We start from the raw sequence: 13,925 nt of genomic DNA, 5'->3' as shown, positions 1-13,925 counted from the left end.
TGTGACGAGACAGGGCTCTTCTGGAAAAAGATGCCGAGGAGGACGTATATAACGGCAGAGGAGAAGAGCATGCCAGGCCACAACTTGTTCAGAGTGCCGGCGATAGCTCGCCTTCTCTTTGTGGAAAACACGGTGAGATCCTTAACATCCAACAACTAATGGGACGCAAACGGGGCGCCCAGTTTAGCGGTACACACATTGATGAATCACCCTGCCTGTGATTCACCCATGACAGGTTATAGCTGGGTCGGGATTCAAACCCAGGCTGGACAGTTTAGAGTCAAGTGTGCGTACCTCCAGTCCAGGCCATCCTGCCAACTTGTATGCTGCATACAGGTGAAATATAAAGCGCGAGATATTTTTATATATACTGTATATTTTAAAAAAAATTGGTGTGGTTTTTGGCGGGCTGGAACGGATTAATAGCATTTCAATGCATTTTAATGGGGAAATTTAATTTGAGAAACGAGCAAATTGAGTTACGAGCTCGGTCACAGAACGAATTAAACTCGTAAGTCAAGGTTCCACTGTATAACCTAATTTAAAATGTTCAAGGGAATAAAAAGACCATTTGGTTCACACCACCCATGCTCACACCACTCGACTGTCCAATCAGCGGACGGCTCGCATCGCCTTCGCCCAGCAGACGCCAATACGATGGCGTCGTAATATGGCGTCGTATCAGCCGTTAATCGGATGCTTTTGGGTCCCAAAGTCAGCGAATTCAGATTTTTCGAGTATGTCTGTACGTGATAAACAAAGAGCGCGGTTCGTAGATGGTAAATCTATTAGTGCCGTGGGCATCGGGTCACTGGGTGCGGCGTAAAAAGGATAACAAAGTCGAGTCTTTACGGTATTATTATATAGATTATGAAAATGAGTTGGGTGTAAATGAGGGGTTATCTCATAGTGAATGTTAATGCCTGTGTTTGTAAACCCATTATGGGACTTTTGGAATAATGTAAACCGCCTCAGAATGCACGACGCGTGCATGTGCAGAAACCCCTTAGAATAGTGATTGTCGGAGTATGTTAATATATATATACAGTGTGCGAGATATAAGGATTGTTACCTAAAATGGCTCACAAAGCTTCTAAAACAAGCCGGAAATAGATGGAAAAGTATCCAAGAGAAAAGGGTGCGCCTCTACACGACGAAAGAGTTGGAGAAATTTCTCAGCTTGCCAACAAGACTGAGATCTTGCAGACTCCTGACGATATGAACCGGTACAAGGGCCGAACTGTAGCCGAGCATGTTCAACCCAAACCCCCGACCATCCCTGCCAGTGAATGGACTTTGAACCTTGTGCGAGTACCACCTGTGAATACAAGGCAGTAGCCCGCATAATCACTCGGGCTTTGATTTTTCGATTTTAGATCACGGGGGCTCCCAGGGCTGTGGGGGGAGGTTACCACCTGAAGCTTTGGATCCCTACCCCCTTAATTACCAATCGATTGTTCTGAAACCCGATACAGCCTTTCTACTCAGTCCGCTGGATCGCTCGGTCTTAGATTTTTTTTTTTGATTTTGGATTAAGGGCCTCCCAGTAGGGGTGCCACAAATCTCATCCTGTATCTTTCCGTACTACCTGAGATTGAGTCGGCATAGTCGCTTGGCCTGTTCTGTTCTTGCGGTGTTTTGTTATTATTATTTTTCCTGAATGAGCAGTGCTGCTGCAAAAGTCACTGTTTCTTTCTTTCAAGATGGCTGATTTTTTTTTTTTTTAGTGATTGGTTTGTTCTCCTGATTCATGTTTTTGTGTGTTTGTTGTCTGTAGAGTTTTGGTCTTTCTCCAAGTGGTGTCATTCTCACCACCTCCATCCTGTTAGCAAACTCCTCCTCCAGACCATACTGTTACTCATCCTCCTCCTCTCTTCGAGCCAACTGTTCCCCTCCGCCTTTCTGTCCATTATCGTCCGCCATTCTCGTTTTCTGTGTGTGTCCCTCTCTCTGTGTATGTGTTTTCACCTGCTCCATGACTGTGAATCGGGTCTGTCCGTATCCACTGCCCTTGTTCATGCCTTGTCTTCACCACTGGCTCCCCAGTGACATGCCGCATTCCAAACCCCGGCTTAGCCATAGAAACCCTCCCCGTGCCACCGCGGTGTGCTTATGTATTGTATTACCATGATTCCGATTTGCATCCAGGAACACAACAATTGTGGTTAACCATTTTGAAATTGTCACTCTTTCGTTTAAATGCTGAATGTTGGTTTCGTTAAAAGACCTTGAATTGCAGATTTTGTGCTAGCATCGGCAAATTAAAAGTGCCTCCACTAGCAGAAACATGTTGCTGAAAAAACAAACACACACTCTTCATGCACGGAAGGCCTCGTTTAGCATTCATAGGTCATTTTGAAAGTCCCGTATTAGTTACTTTTTACCCTGTGCCACCATGCTCTTCCATGCATCTCCATTATGTATATTTTAAATGTTAAAGATAAAAATAAAAACACACCACTTGTGACGTGAACCATTATTACCTGAATGCCAACAGGATGATGACCCGTGCAATGATGTGTCAAGACCAAAAAGTGAAGACAAAAGGTTTGGGTTAATGGTTGGTAGGGTTTTGTGTCTGTTGTAACAAACTTCTGTAATATGTGCTTTAATATGCCTTCTTGCTATAATGGAGGAAATGTACTGTATATGGTTATGTATGTATGTAAAATGTGTATGTATGCATGTATGTATTGGAAAAAATGCCAGGGGTATAGAAAAGCCCCCTTTATATAAGGGTATGTGCCATGTCGTAAAGTATAGAAAAGAAATGACATTCCATAGCTTGTAGAAAATGTCGAACAATAGAAAAGAAGGGACATTTGAAAAATCTTATGTGCATGCTGGACTACCCTTGTGTTCTGAGGAGGAACCAAGTAATGCTCTATAAAAGTTCATATAAAGGGGCACCCTACAGGCTACATATGAATGAATGAATGAATGATCGTTTTAAGGCCATTTTTCTCAGCTGGAGCGGGGGTTAGCCTTGCGGGCCCCATGACAATCATGGTTCCCCGTTTGAGGCAATGTTTTTATGGCCGGATGCCCTTCCTGACGCCAACCCTTGGTCGCCTCTTACGATGCGCAGGGATACGGTGCACCTATTCTAAACCGGGGTACACACCGGGACATATATAGGTTAAATTGCATTTACTTCATGCAGGTGTATGAATCAAATTGGCACCCCTTTATATGAACTTTTCCAGAGCATTACTTGGCTCCTCCTGAAAACACAAGGGTATTACAGCATGCACGCAAGATTTTTTTGAATGTCCCTTCTTTTCTATTGTTTGCCACACGAGACATACCATATAAAGGTATTGACATACCTTTTTTATGCCCCTGGCATTTCTCCCAAGATACATTTTAAATACGAACAAAATGCATTTGTTCATCGTACAAGACTTTATTCAAGACGATATAAAAGACTTGAAAAAGTAAGGGGAAAAAAAATTCAAGTAAGGTGAGAAGCATAGCGAGCCCACCCATGCTAGTACAATGAATGAAGTGATTACTTTCTTTGGTGATATAGAATTAAATTGCGGTGTATGTTTGACATAATAAATGGTGAAGGGCATTTGTGTAATTTAACTTTATCAACAATAACAACAACATGCATTTTAAGGCCATTTTCCCTGCTAGAGCGGGGGTTAGCCTTAATTAGGTTAGCCTTAGATAAAGTGTAATTTAACTTTATCGATGCTCTGAAAATGTTTCATGCAATTGGTGAATGCATTGCTTTTGCAGTCTGCAAGATTCGCGATTTGGACTGCACCATGCATCAAAAGAAATCTCCAGTTTCTTCAGTTGTTGAGAAATATCAAAGGAAGGAAGTGCCATCCTATTTGCGACAGGTATCACAAAGTCGATAACCGTTGTGTTGTAACACCATTGACTTTACTCTTATTACGGGAGCAGAAGACGCACCCAACTAATAAACTTGTCGCGTGGACAAAAGCTTGATTCCGATGTTTTGACCACAATGTTTTGCTTTGCTGTTAAAAAATAATTGTTTCTTTATTTGCAGTAAGGTACCTTAGTTTTCTCCAACACAATGCTGAGACCGATGAAATTTACACCATTAATAGCAAACGTGTACCACACAAGGGCTGGCATGATATTCTAGAGGTATGCATACTTGCCTGGCTTTGAATGTCAACCCAGCTGTAAACTCTCACCTTGGTGTTGCACATGCTGTAAACTCTCACCTTGGTGTTGCACATGCTCAACCCAGCTTTAAATGCTCAGTGTCGTCCATCGGAAGGACATTAAGCCGAAGGACCCCTCTGCCAGCACTGGTCGTTGGTGGTCTTTAAGATCCCTTGATGTGTTTCATAAAGAGTAGATGAGGGAAGGCAACCATCATTGTCATCTCTAAATAACAGCCCTTCTTAGATTTTTCTCATGGATATCTTTTTCTTTTTTTTTTCCATTCGGAATAAAATAAAATATTGTTTGATAATTTGTATGACCTCGGTCTCGGTTTTGTCACCTTTTGCCAAGGAGCGCTGATCGTAGAGCAGCCGGTAAACCCTCACATGGAAGGGGATTTTATCGCCTTGGACTTGCTGAGAATGTTGTGATCATCATGTGATATCTGAATGCTGGATCGAGCAAACCCCCTTATGCTCATGCAGCACTATCTTAGAAGAACTTCTATCATTGGCTGATTAAACACAATCTTCTGATTGGCTTTGTACTCGTAAAAAAAACCTTTGGAATGGCGTCCAACTCCTCCTTGGTGAGCGGATTTAGGGAACGGTTCAGCATCATGGTTTTCAGCATGACGTCCCTCGTCTGCGTGTTGTCCTCAATCCATATTCTGAGAGTCTTCTCATCCTTTCCATGTGGACATTTCGGACATGAGTGACCACCTTCGTATTCGATACAGTGCTCACTGAAGCTTTCTCATGAATCGCCTTCTCCTTCTTCTGTATGTAGCGAACGGTGGATTCATTGACACCATAATGCCTGCCAACAGAGGCCGCACTCTCTCCTCTTCAAAGCCGGTCGAGCAGCTCCACTTTCTGGCTCGGGCACATCACTTTCTTCTGCCTCTTGGTAGTCGATGCATCTCCGGCACTGGTCTTGTGTTTGGGAGCCATTATTGAATGATGAGCAGAGCGAGTCAAAACCACAGGTCGAAGCAACGGGAAGAGAACAATGATGGAGATGGAGATGGAGGACACAATCTGTATTTATATGTCAGATTGCAAGCATTGTGGGTATCTGCGAGAGCCCATTTGTGGGGGATGTTATCGGATGATTCCGTATCGAGCGTATCTGCTAATTTCAATAATAGATTTAATGAATCATTTGCATTCTATAATTTGTGGAGGATGACATGTTTTAGTCGCTGATGGAACATCCCCCGAAGCGTTTTCATTGTGTAACATCTCTGATGATTCTTTACTGTAAATTGCAAACTGTATTCGATTTAATGAAGCCTTTGCATTGTATAATTCACGAGTTGACTTGTTTACGCATCTGATGGGATATCCCACAAAGCTTGCTTATAGTGCGACTAAAATCCGCGCCCGCGAAAGCCATGAAAACGCAAATCACACAGCAGTGAATGTACGGTACGGTACTGTACTGTACTGTATAAGCAGGTCATGCTCACGGCTTGTATAAGATGATTTTTTGTGTACGTCCACCTGCTTTTTGCATGGCTGGTAAAAGATAGGGTTTATAAATGTGTCAAGCCTGCGGCTCGTGAATTTTTTTTTGCGCCCTTCAAAAACCACAAGTTCACGGAACATGGCCACGAATCGGGGGGGGGGGGGGGTGGGGGAGGAAACCACGATTTCGCGGAACACAGCGAAAGAAAAAAGAAAGAAAAACGTGATTTCGCGAAACATTTCCGCAAATAGAGAAACATGTCGCATTTTATCAACCGCGAATACGTGGATTCCGCGAATAGCAGGGTCTGACTGTATATATATATATATATATATATATATATATATATATATATATATATATATATATATATATATATATATATATATATATATATACATATATATATATATATATATACACATACATACATATATATATATTGTTGCGGATCTGCCGCCGGCCTTCTCCCCTTACCAAGGGGGGATTAGTCCCCTTGTCTTTACTGATCTGGCGCGACCCGGGACCTATTACGTCCCTTCCGGACAGCGCTAAATAGGGTTTCAGGACCAAATTCGCTGTTACCTAAGTACTAGCGCTGCCCTGGAAGCGAGGAAATAAGCCCCGCACGAACCACGTGTGATGATGATACGCCGAGCGGTTTGCGTACACGTGATGCGCGCTATTATTAGTTACTATACCCGATTGGAGCGATCTTATTCGTACCATGCTTAGTCAATGGAGAAATCACAAAGGCGATCGAATTGGAAGGAAGAACAGAATTTATTTACACTATACTGAAGGGAAAGGTGTATGCTGCATGTGTGAGAAGTGTTATGATTTATGGGAGCGAGACATGGGTCATGAATGTAGAGCAGTGACGGGGAAGTATTGGGGGAGACTCAAGACTCCAATGACCGGACACAGGTTTACAAAAGGTCTGGTTTATTATTCACTTCATTCCATTTACCAAATAATACCGCATTATTCAATGGCTGAGATTAACTCTTTTCCATGGTCCTTTTCGTTCGGCTGATGTTCTTCCGCAGCGCCGTACTCGTTCATTCCATCGTTCCGTCGGGCAGGGCTTCTGAGGACAAGTCTACTTTACTCAACGTTTGCTCTCGTTTATATCGCCAAACTGGACTTAATCTCCTCTCCGCTAATGTCCCGAGGTCATGCATTGCACCGAGTCCTGGCATCAGCTCGCTCCCCTCCTGCTGTGATTTCCATTTACACAGCAGGGGGGGTGCTCTAGCCTGGGGCCTTGACCAGGTGTTTCAAGAGATTACCATGTTCATACACATTCTGACACTCATTTACAAACTCGTCTTTAACAGAGTTTGCATGTAAAATGTATCTGCTTTGTTACCAGGTTAATTAATAAGTTACCAGTGCCAATTAATAAGTTACACTGAGTTACACTTCCACAGCAGCAACGAAGGCTGGAAAGGGTGGAAATGCGAATGGTTCGGTGGATGTGTGGAGTGTCGTTGAGAGAGAGGAAGACAAATGATGAATTGCGAAAGATGGTGGGAATAGAGCCTGTGATTGATGCTGTGAAGGAACAGGTTGAGATGGTTTGGTCATGTGTTGAGGAAGGATGAAAATGACTGGTTGAGAAGAGTGATGGAAATGAATGTAGAAGGAAGTAGAGGACGGGGAAGACCGAGAAAGACTTGGCTACAGATGGTGGAAGAAGAAATGCGGGCAAGGGGGTTAACAAGGAGAGATGCAGAAAATAGGGCAAAATGGAGAAGATTGTCATGGGGACCGCAAGGCTAACCCCCGCTCTTGCAGGGAAAATGGCCTTAAAATGCATGTTGATGTTGTTGTTGTTGTATACAATGGTAGAAGAAGCAGAGACACAGAGCAATCCTTAAAAACAGTCTTACTTAATACCCAGGACAAACGGGCCCGTCTCACACACACTCACACAGGGATTGCTGATGGGCAGGTTGATGTTCACCAGCGCGTCCAGGGATGGCTCCCGTGCAGCTCTCTCCGGCCCTCGGCACGTCCCTTGGAGATGGAAGGAGGTGAAAGCAGGAGCTCGCCGCGTGTCGCCTGAACGGAGCGGGTTATCAAGGGGCGAACGGTAGGGAGCGGACTTTGGCGCGGCTGGCTGCTATTCACTCGTGGTTATGGCCGCGCTTACTCGCGTGGCTGAAAAGCGCTATATGCGTTACCGGTGCGTCTGGCTGCGCCCGCGTACTTTGTACGGCCAACGCCTCTTCTTTTATCTCCTGGCACGCACGTTCTAATGTGAGGTCAAAGTTCAACAACAGCGAGTGATGCACGTTTGTCTCTCTCTCTCTTCACGTCCTTTGCCACTGCCGTATGCACGCGAGTCCTTTCCTTGGCGTGTCCTTTCGAAGGCTTTTCGTATGGGCTTATATAGACCCGCCCCGCGAACCTTCTGGAACTCACCAGACGCGCTTCACCATGCCCTCTCATGCCATGCCGCTGGAGCTCTGATTGGCTGGTGGCTCTTACCATCTCCCCCACGCCGCTCACCCCGACCCCGAGCCCCTCCTTCACCTTCCGAGGCCCTGCCTCGTGTTAGCTTGACTAGGGGACAGCCAAATGGGGCGCGGGATGGATTACGCCCACAGAGGTAGAATTGGAGGGTGGACGCAAAATGAATGTATGGCCTACTCTCCTGTCTTTACACAACGCAGGTACTAAGAGGGGAAATGGCCTATTCTTACACATACTAAGACATAACTATACTACAAATGGGCCTATATGTTGCTCGTGTGACTAACTATGGGGGGAAAACCTTTAACCTTTAGTGACTTCAATGTGCAAATCTCAAAACTGCAGAGATGTATATATATATATATATATATATACACACACACACACACACACACACACACACACACACACACACACACACACACACACACACACACACACACACACACACACACACACACACACACACACACACACACACACACACACACACACACACACACACACACACACACTACCGGTCAAAAGTTTTAGAACGCCTCAATTTTTCCAATTTTTATTGAAATTTATGCAGTTTAATGTCTCAATGTACTCTGAAATTAAGCAGAGAACAAATAAACAATTGGAGATTTAAAAAAAAGAAGAAATCATAGAATCATTTTTTTAACAAAATTTAATTTTAATTTTTGACTCTGCAAAGTAGCCACCTTTTGCAGATATAACCACCGAACACACTCGTGGCATTCTTTCTACAATGGAAATCAAATATTGTTCAGGAAGTTCTTCCCAACACTGTTGCAGGAGTTGCCACAAAAGTGTTGCACTTGTAGGTTGCTTTGCTTTCACCCTTCTGTCCAGTTCATCCCAAACCAGCTCGATGGGGTTTAAGTCTGGGGACTGTGCTGGCCATGTCATGATTTGAAGGCTACCCTCTTGTTCTTTTCCTCGAAGATAGTTTTGACATATTGTAGGTCTTTCCTTTAGAGAAATTGCAAAGAAAGCCAAGGGGTCAGTGAGTACCGTTTCCTACACCATCAAAAGGCACTTGGAAACTGGAGAAAACTCTGACAGGAAGAGGTCTGGCAGACCCAAAGCCACAACAGAATCAGAAGACAAGTTTCTGAGAGTCAACAGCTTGCGTGATAGGTGGCTCACAGGACAACAGCTTCAAGCACAATTTAACACTGGTCAAAGTAAGTAAGTCTCAGTTTCAACTGTGAAGAGAAGACTTCGGGCTGCATGTTTGGCAGGTCGAGTGGCAGTAAGAAAGCCATTGCTAAGATGGCAAAATAAGAAAAAGAGGCTTGCCTGGGCCATGAAGCATCGCCAGTGGATGACTGAAGACTGGAAGAAGGTCTTATGGACCGATGAATCAAAATTTTAAATCTTTGGTTCATCACGCAGGATTTTTGTATGCCGTTGAGTCGGCTTGGAGTTTGCAAAAAAGCACCTAAAGGACTCTCAGACTGTGAGAAACAAGATTCAGTGGGCTTTCATGTGTCTTTACTGAGGAGAGGCTTCTGTCTGGCCACTCTGCCATAAAGCCCAGATCCGTGGAGTGTTGCAGTGATGGTTGTCCTTCTGGAAGTTTCTCCCATCTCCACACAGGATCTCTGTAGCTCAGCCAGAGTGACCATCGGGTTCTTGGTCACCTCTGTTACGAAGGCCCTTCTCCCCCGATTGCTCAGTTTGGCTGGGCGGCCAGCTCTAGGAAGAGTCCTTGTTGTTCCAATCTTCTTCCATTTAAGAATTATGGAGGCCACTGTGCTCTTGGGAACCTTCAATGCAGCAGAGATTTTTTTTGTAGGCTTCCCCAGATCTGTGCCTCACCACAATCCTGTCTCTGAGCTCTGCAGGCAGTTCCTTCGACCTCATGGCTTGATTTTTGCTCTGATATGCATTGTCAACTGTGAGACGTTATATAGACAGGTGTGTGCCTCTCCAAATCATGTCCAATCAATTGAATTTACCACAGGTGGACTCCAATCAAGGTGTGGAAACATCTCCAAGATGATCAAGAGAAATGGGAGGCACTTGAGATAAATTTCAAGTGTCATAGCAAAGGGTATGAATACTTATGTCAATGTGATATTTCAGTTTTTTCTTTTTAATAAATTTGCAAAACTTTCTAAAATCCTGTTTTCTCTTTGTCATTCATTATGGGGTATTGAGTGTAGATTGATGAGGGAAAAAAATAATTTAAACGATATCAGCATAAGGCTGCAACATAACAAAATGTGAAAAAAGTGAAGGGGTCTGAATACTTTCTGAATGCACTGTATATACACACACACACACACATCATATCAATTACTTGATTACTTTTTAAAACTTAAAACGTTCTCTTGCACACCATGGTTTTCAACCCATTCCATCTAGCAATTTAGGAGTGCAAAGCAATCAAACACAAACCAACAAACAAATGCACTTCTCAAATGATACATATGAGAAACACCCACTCCCTATGGGAGTGGGCAGGGGGCGAGGATCATATGTATGTGCATATCATGTGGATGACGGTGTCAATATTCTTCTTCTTTAATAGCCTCAATCGTTCTCACCTTGTTGTGGGGTTGGCCAGGGGAATCTTGGCCCAAGTCTTTTCTGAACCTGCTGGCCAGGGCTGACATTTGACTACGATTTGGGCAGGAATTTAGAATTTGACCCTGGTGCCGGTGATGGCTCGCCTACTCTTTGCAAAGGACACCGTGGGATATTTAACATCCACTTATTAATGTCAGCAGACAGGACCTCCAGTTTAACCCTTTGAATACGGATGATGTCTAGTGCCGCAACCCGCGAAGATGTTTTGTGTACGGATGACATTATTACACGTCATCGACTATACCTATAAATAGATCGTCAGTACGTGGTTGCATTTCTGTAATGCCAAATTGATCCCGTACCGGGGGTATTTTTTATCAAAAAAAAAAAAATCCCATACTCAAAGTGTTATGGGGTCCCCCCCCCCTTACCTCTGGTCTCGGTGGACCTCCGAACCCCGAGAGGGTCCCCAGCAGAAAGATGTGTTATCCTTGGTTGAAATTCAGCAAATAATGAAACCCTCAATGGAACCAGTAAATGAAACAGTCAAATCAATAATGCAACCACACCAGGTTATAAACAAACAATAATATATTATAAATCACACACAAAGAGCCATACAACAATGGGGGCAATCACCCCTACTTTCAAATCTTACGATGATATCCTTGTCAAGCCCCTTAACCCCACACTCACGGCACCTCCCCCAATGTCTCTGCACCCCTCAAAGGCGAAGTCCCAATGTCTCTGTGCGCTCCCGCGATCGGGGAGTCAAGGCCCTATGGTCAATTGAGGCGTAGGCGAGCGAGACGACCCCGAGGTCACGTGCTCAGCACCCAGCAACACAGCGGTGGAAAGGAACCTCACAAAGACGCGCTCCGACGTACACGTTGCGGTTCAATCCGCGAGCCTCCGTATAATTCTCACGTGCCCCTTTCTGGCACAGCCGCCCCCGGCAAACCACCGGGGAATAATGCCCAGCCGACACGACAAAAACCTGTTCACTGCAGGTTGCTCGCGTGGCAAAGATGGCGGACGGCTTTCACTCCACCCCGGGCTTTGAGCCCCGGATCCTCCGGAACCTCAATGAGAATACCCGACGACACAGGCTCCACGCACTCCGGCGATATTTCTTATCGCCCAAACTTCCCTTCAAGGACGCAAAGCTCACTTGCACTGTACGTCGAACGCTCGGGCTGGAGCTTCAACAACCACGTCTCTTTTCGATGTCCTCCCGCCTCTTTCTCTTCGCTCCACCTCTTCCGGTCACGATCCGGATTTCCAGCCACATTTTACCAGGAGCGCTTTTAAATATTTTAACCACCACAACCCTTTCCCTTAAGTCACAATAAGCATAATATCTAGAACCAACAATGATAATGACAACCATAACGAGGGCCGAATCCGTAACAAAAGGGTTAACATCCATTTGAGGCTGGCACACATTGATAAACCACCCTGCCTGTGAAACACATGGTTGACAGTTTATAGCTGGGCTGAGATTTGAACCCTGGCTAGATAGCTTAGCTTGGAAGTGAGTGTGCCTACCTCTAAGCCATCCAGCCAGCCCCCGTGTTAATATAATTATCATTATGCCATTATAATCGGATGGAATTGACTGATTAATTTGTGGTTATAATTTAGACAAAGAATCAAGCTTGGATGACATGGAGGCTGGAGTCAGGATTAGAGGAAGATGTATCAACAACCTGATGCGCTGATGATACCACTATGTAATGTTGGCAGAACGTCAAGAGCATTTGATGAAACTACTGCTGACGGTGAAGAAAAAACTGTCTTTATTGAAAAAAAAATTAAAAATTGTCATCATCGAAGATCGATGTATTCAAATTGGGAGAGATCAGGTGGAAATATTGTAAAGTTTCATCTTCCTGGGTTTGAAGATTGAAGTGAGCAGTGAATGTGGAAGAGAAATCAATAGACGGTTAACATTGGGTAGAACAGCAATGTCAGGATTGACAAAGTTCTGTAAAAATAAAGATGTGACAAAACGAACCCAGAGGAGGATGGTGAATGTTCTGGTATGTCCATTTACAATGTTTGGATGCGAGTCATGGACAGTGAAGAATAAAGAGGAAGAAGACTAGCCTTTTTGAAATCTGGTGTTCGAGACAAATGTTTAAAATTTCAAGGACTGCAAGAAGATGAAACAAATGGGTTATTGAAGAAATTAGACCACCATGTATATGAGAAGCTCTGATGCTAAAACATAAACTGTCATGCTTTGGAAACGCCTTCCGTGCAGAAAACGAAAGTCTGGATAAGTCAACCATGCTGGGTCGGGTTGAGGTAAGAAGAGGAAGAGGCCGACGTGAATCTGCGATGAGCATAGAATGCCGGAGGAAGAGCCGACGTGAATCTGCGATAAGCATAGAATGCCTGCCTCTAGGACGTTGGTTTTTCTCCAAATTTCTTTCAGTTTAGTGTTAAACAACAGAAGTGACTGTTTAAAAAGGTAATCCTACGTTGAACAGAATTGACTGAATAGTTTGTTATAATAATGTTTACTTCCTGCAAGTGTGGCCCTCACAATGTCACGATAAGCTATCTATACACCTTAACATGGAGTTCACCCAAGGCAGAAAACTCCCTTCAGAAGGGGGGTGGGAGGGGATTAAGTCACTACAACCTCCGCCGTGTGACCTCTAGTCCCCCTGGAAAATTTGGTTGAGATTGGATAAGTAACGTCTGAATGTATAGTGATAGACATACACCCCTTTACGTATTTTAGTATGATATCTAGTATGATCAGGCAAGTTCATATTTCTCCACTCTTCTTGGTCATTGGTTCACGAGTTATCAAGTGACCACTATATTCGTCGTGTGTGTGTCTGTCTGTCCGCAGCATAACTACCCGATGATATCATCCGATCTTGATGAAACTTGGGTGGGAGGTTGATATCATGATCGAGTTGTGTCCTGCCTAGAGTGGGCGTATTGCGCCCATTGTGGGCGGAGCCACGCTCGAAAAAGATGTCTTTTTAGGGGGTAATCTAGTTCAAGCTACATCTTCTCCGAGGGATTTGGTGGAATCTGATAGGGGTTTCGATATTTGGTTAGGCCAATGTCATGTGTCTAGCCCCGATTAATTTTTTTTGTCTAGCCCCGAGCTCGATTTTTTTTTTTTTTTTTTTTTTCATTGTACACCGCTCCTTTCCTATGCCATCTCCAGGCATTGCAAAACGTCATTGCCGGGCACCGAAGGGGGCTTGGCAGTGACGCACGCTGAAAGGGAGTACTCAGTTTTCACTCTTTGT

At 44.3% G+C, this 13,925-nt stretch overlaps 1 protein-coding gene across 6 annotated transcripts in view; it reads left to right on the top strand.

The window, feature by feature from the left end:
- Nucleotides 1-13,925, top strand: part of TAF1C (TATA-box binding protein associated factor, RNA polymerase I subunit C) — a 52,776-nt gene that overhangs the window by 9,470 nt on the left and 29,381 nt on the right. For 5 of the 6 annotated variants that reach the window (XM_078771185.1, XM_068107855.2, XM_078771188.1 and 2 more), the window contains one exon: nt 3,748-3,854. In XM_078771185.1, coding sequence (XP_078627311.1) covers nt 3,748-3,854 — 107 coding nt within the window. Of the gene's footprint in view, nt 1-2,497; nt 2,548-3,747; nt 3,855-13,925 lie in introns of all 6 variants that reach the window. The other variant, XM_068107857.2, reaches the window with a different exon arrangement.

The sequence above is a fragment of the Myxine glutinosa genome, chromosome 2, assembly GCF_964187855.1.
Source record: "Myxine glutinosa chromosome 2, kmMyxGlut1.1, whole genome shotgun sequence".
NCBI classification, from domain to species: Eukaryota; Metazoa; Chordata; class Myxini; order Myxiniformes; family Myxinidae; genus Myxine; species Myxine glutinosa.
This window is presented reverse-complemented; position numbering and strand designations above follow the sequence as displayed.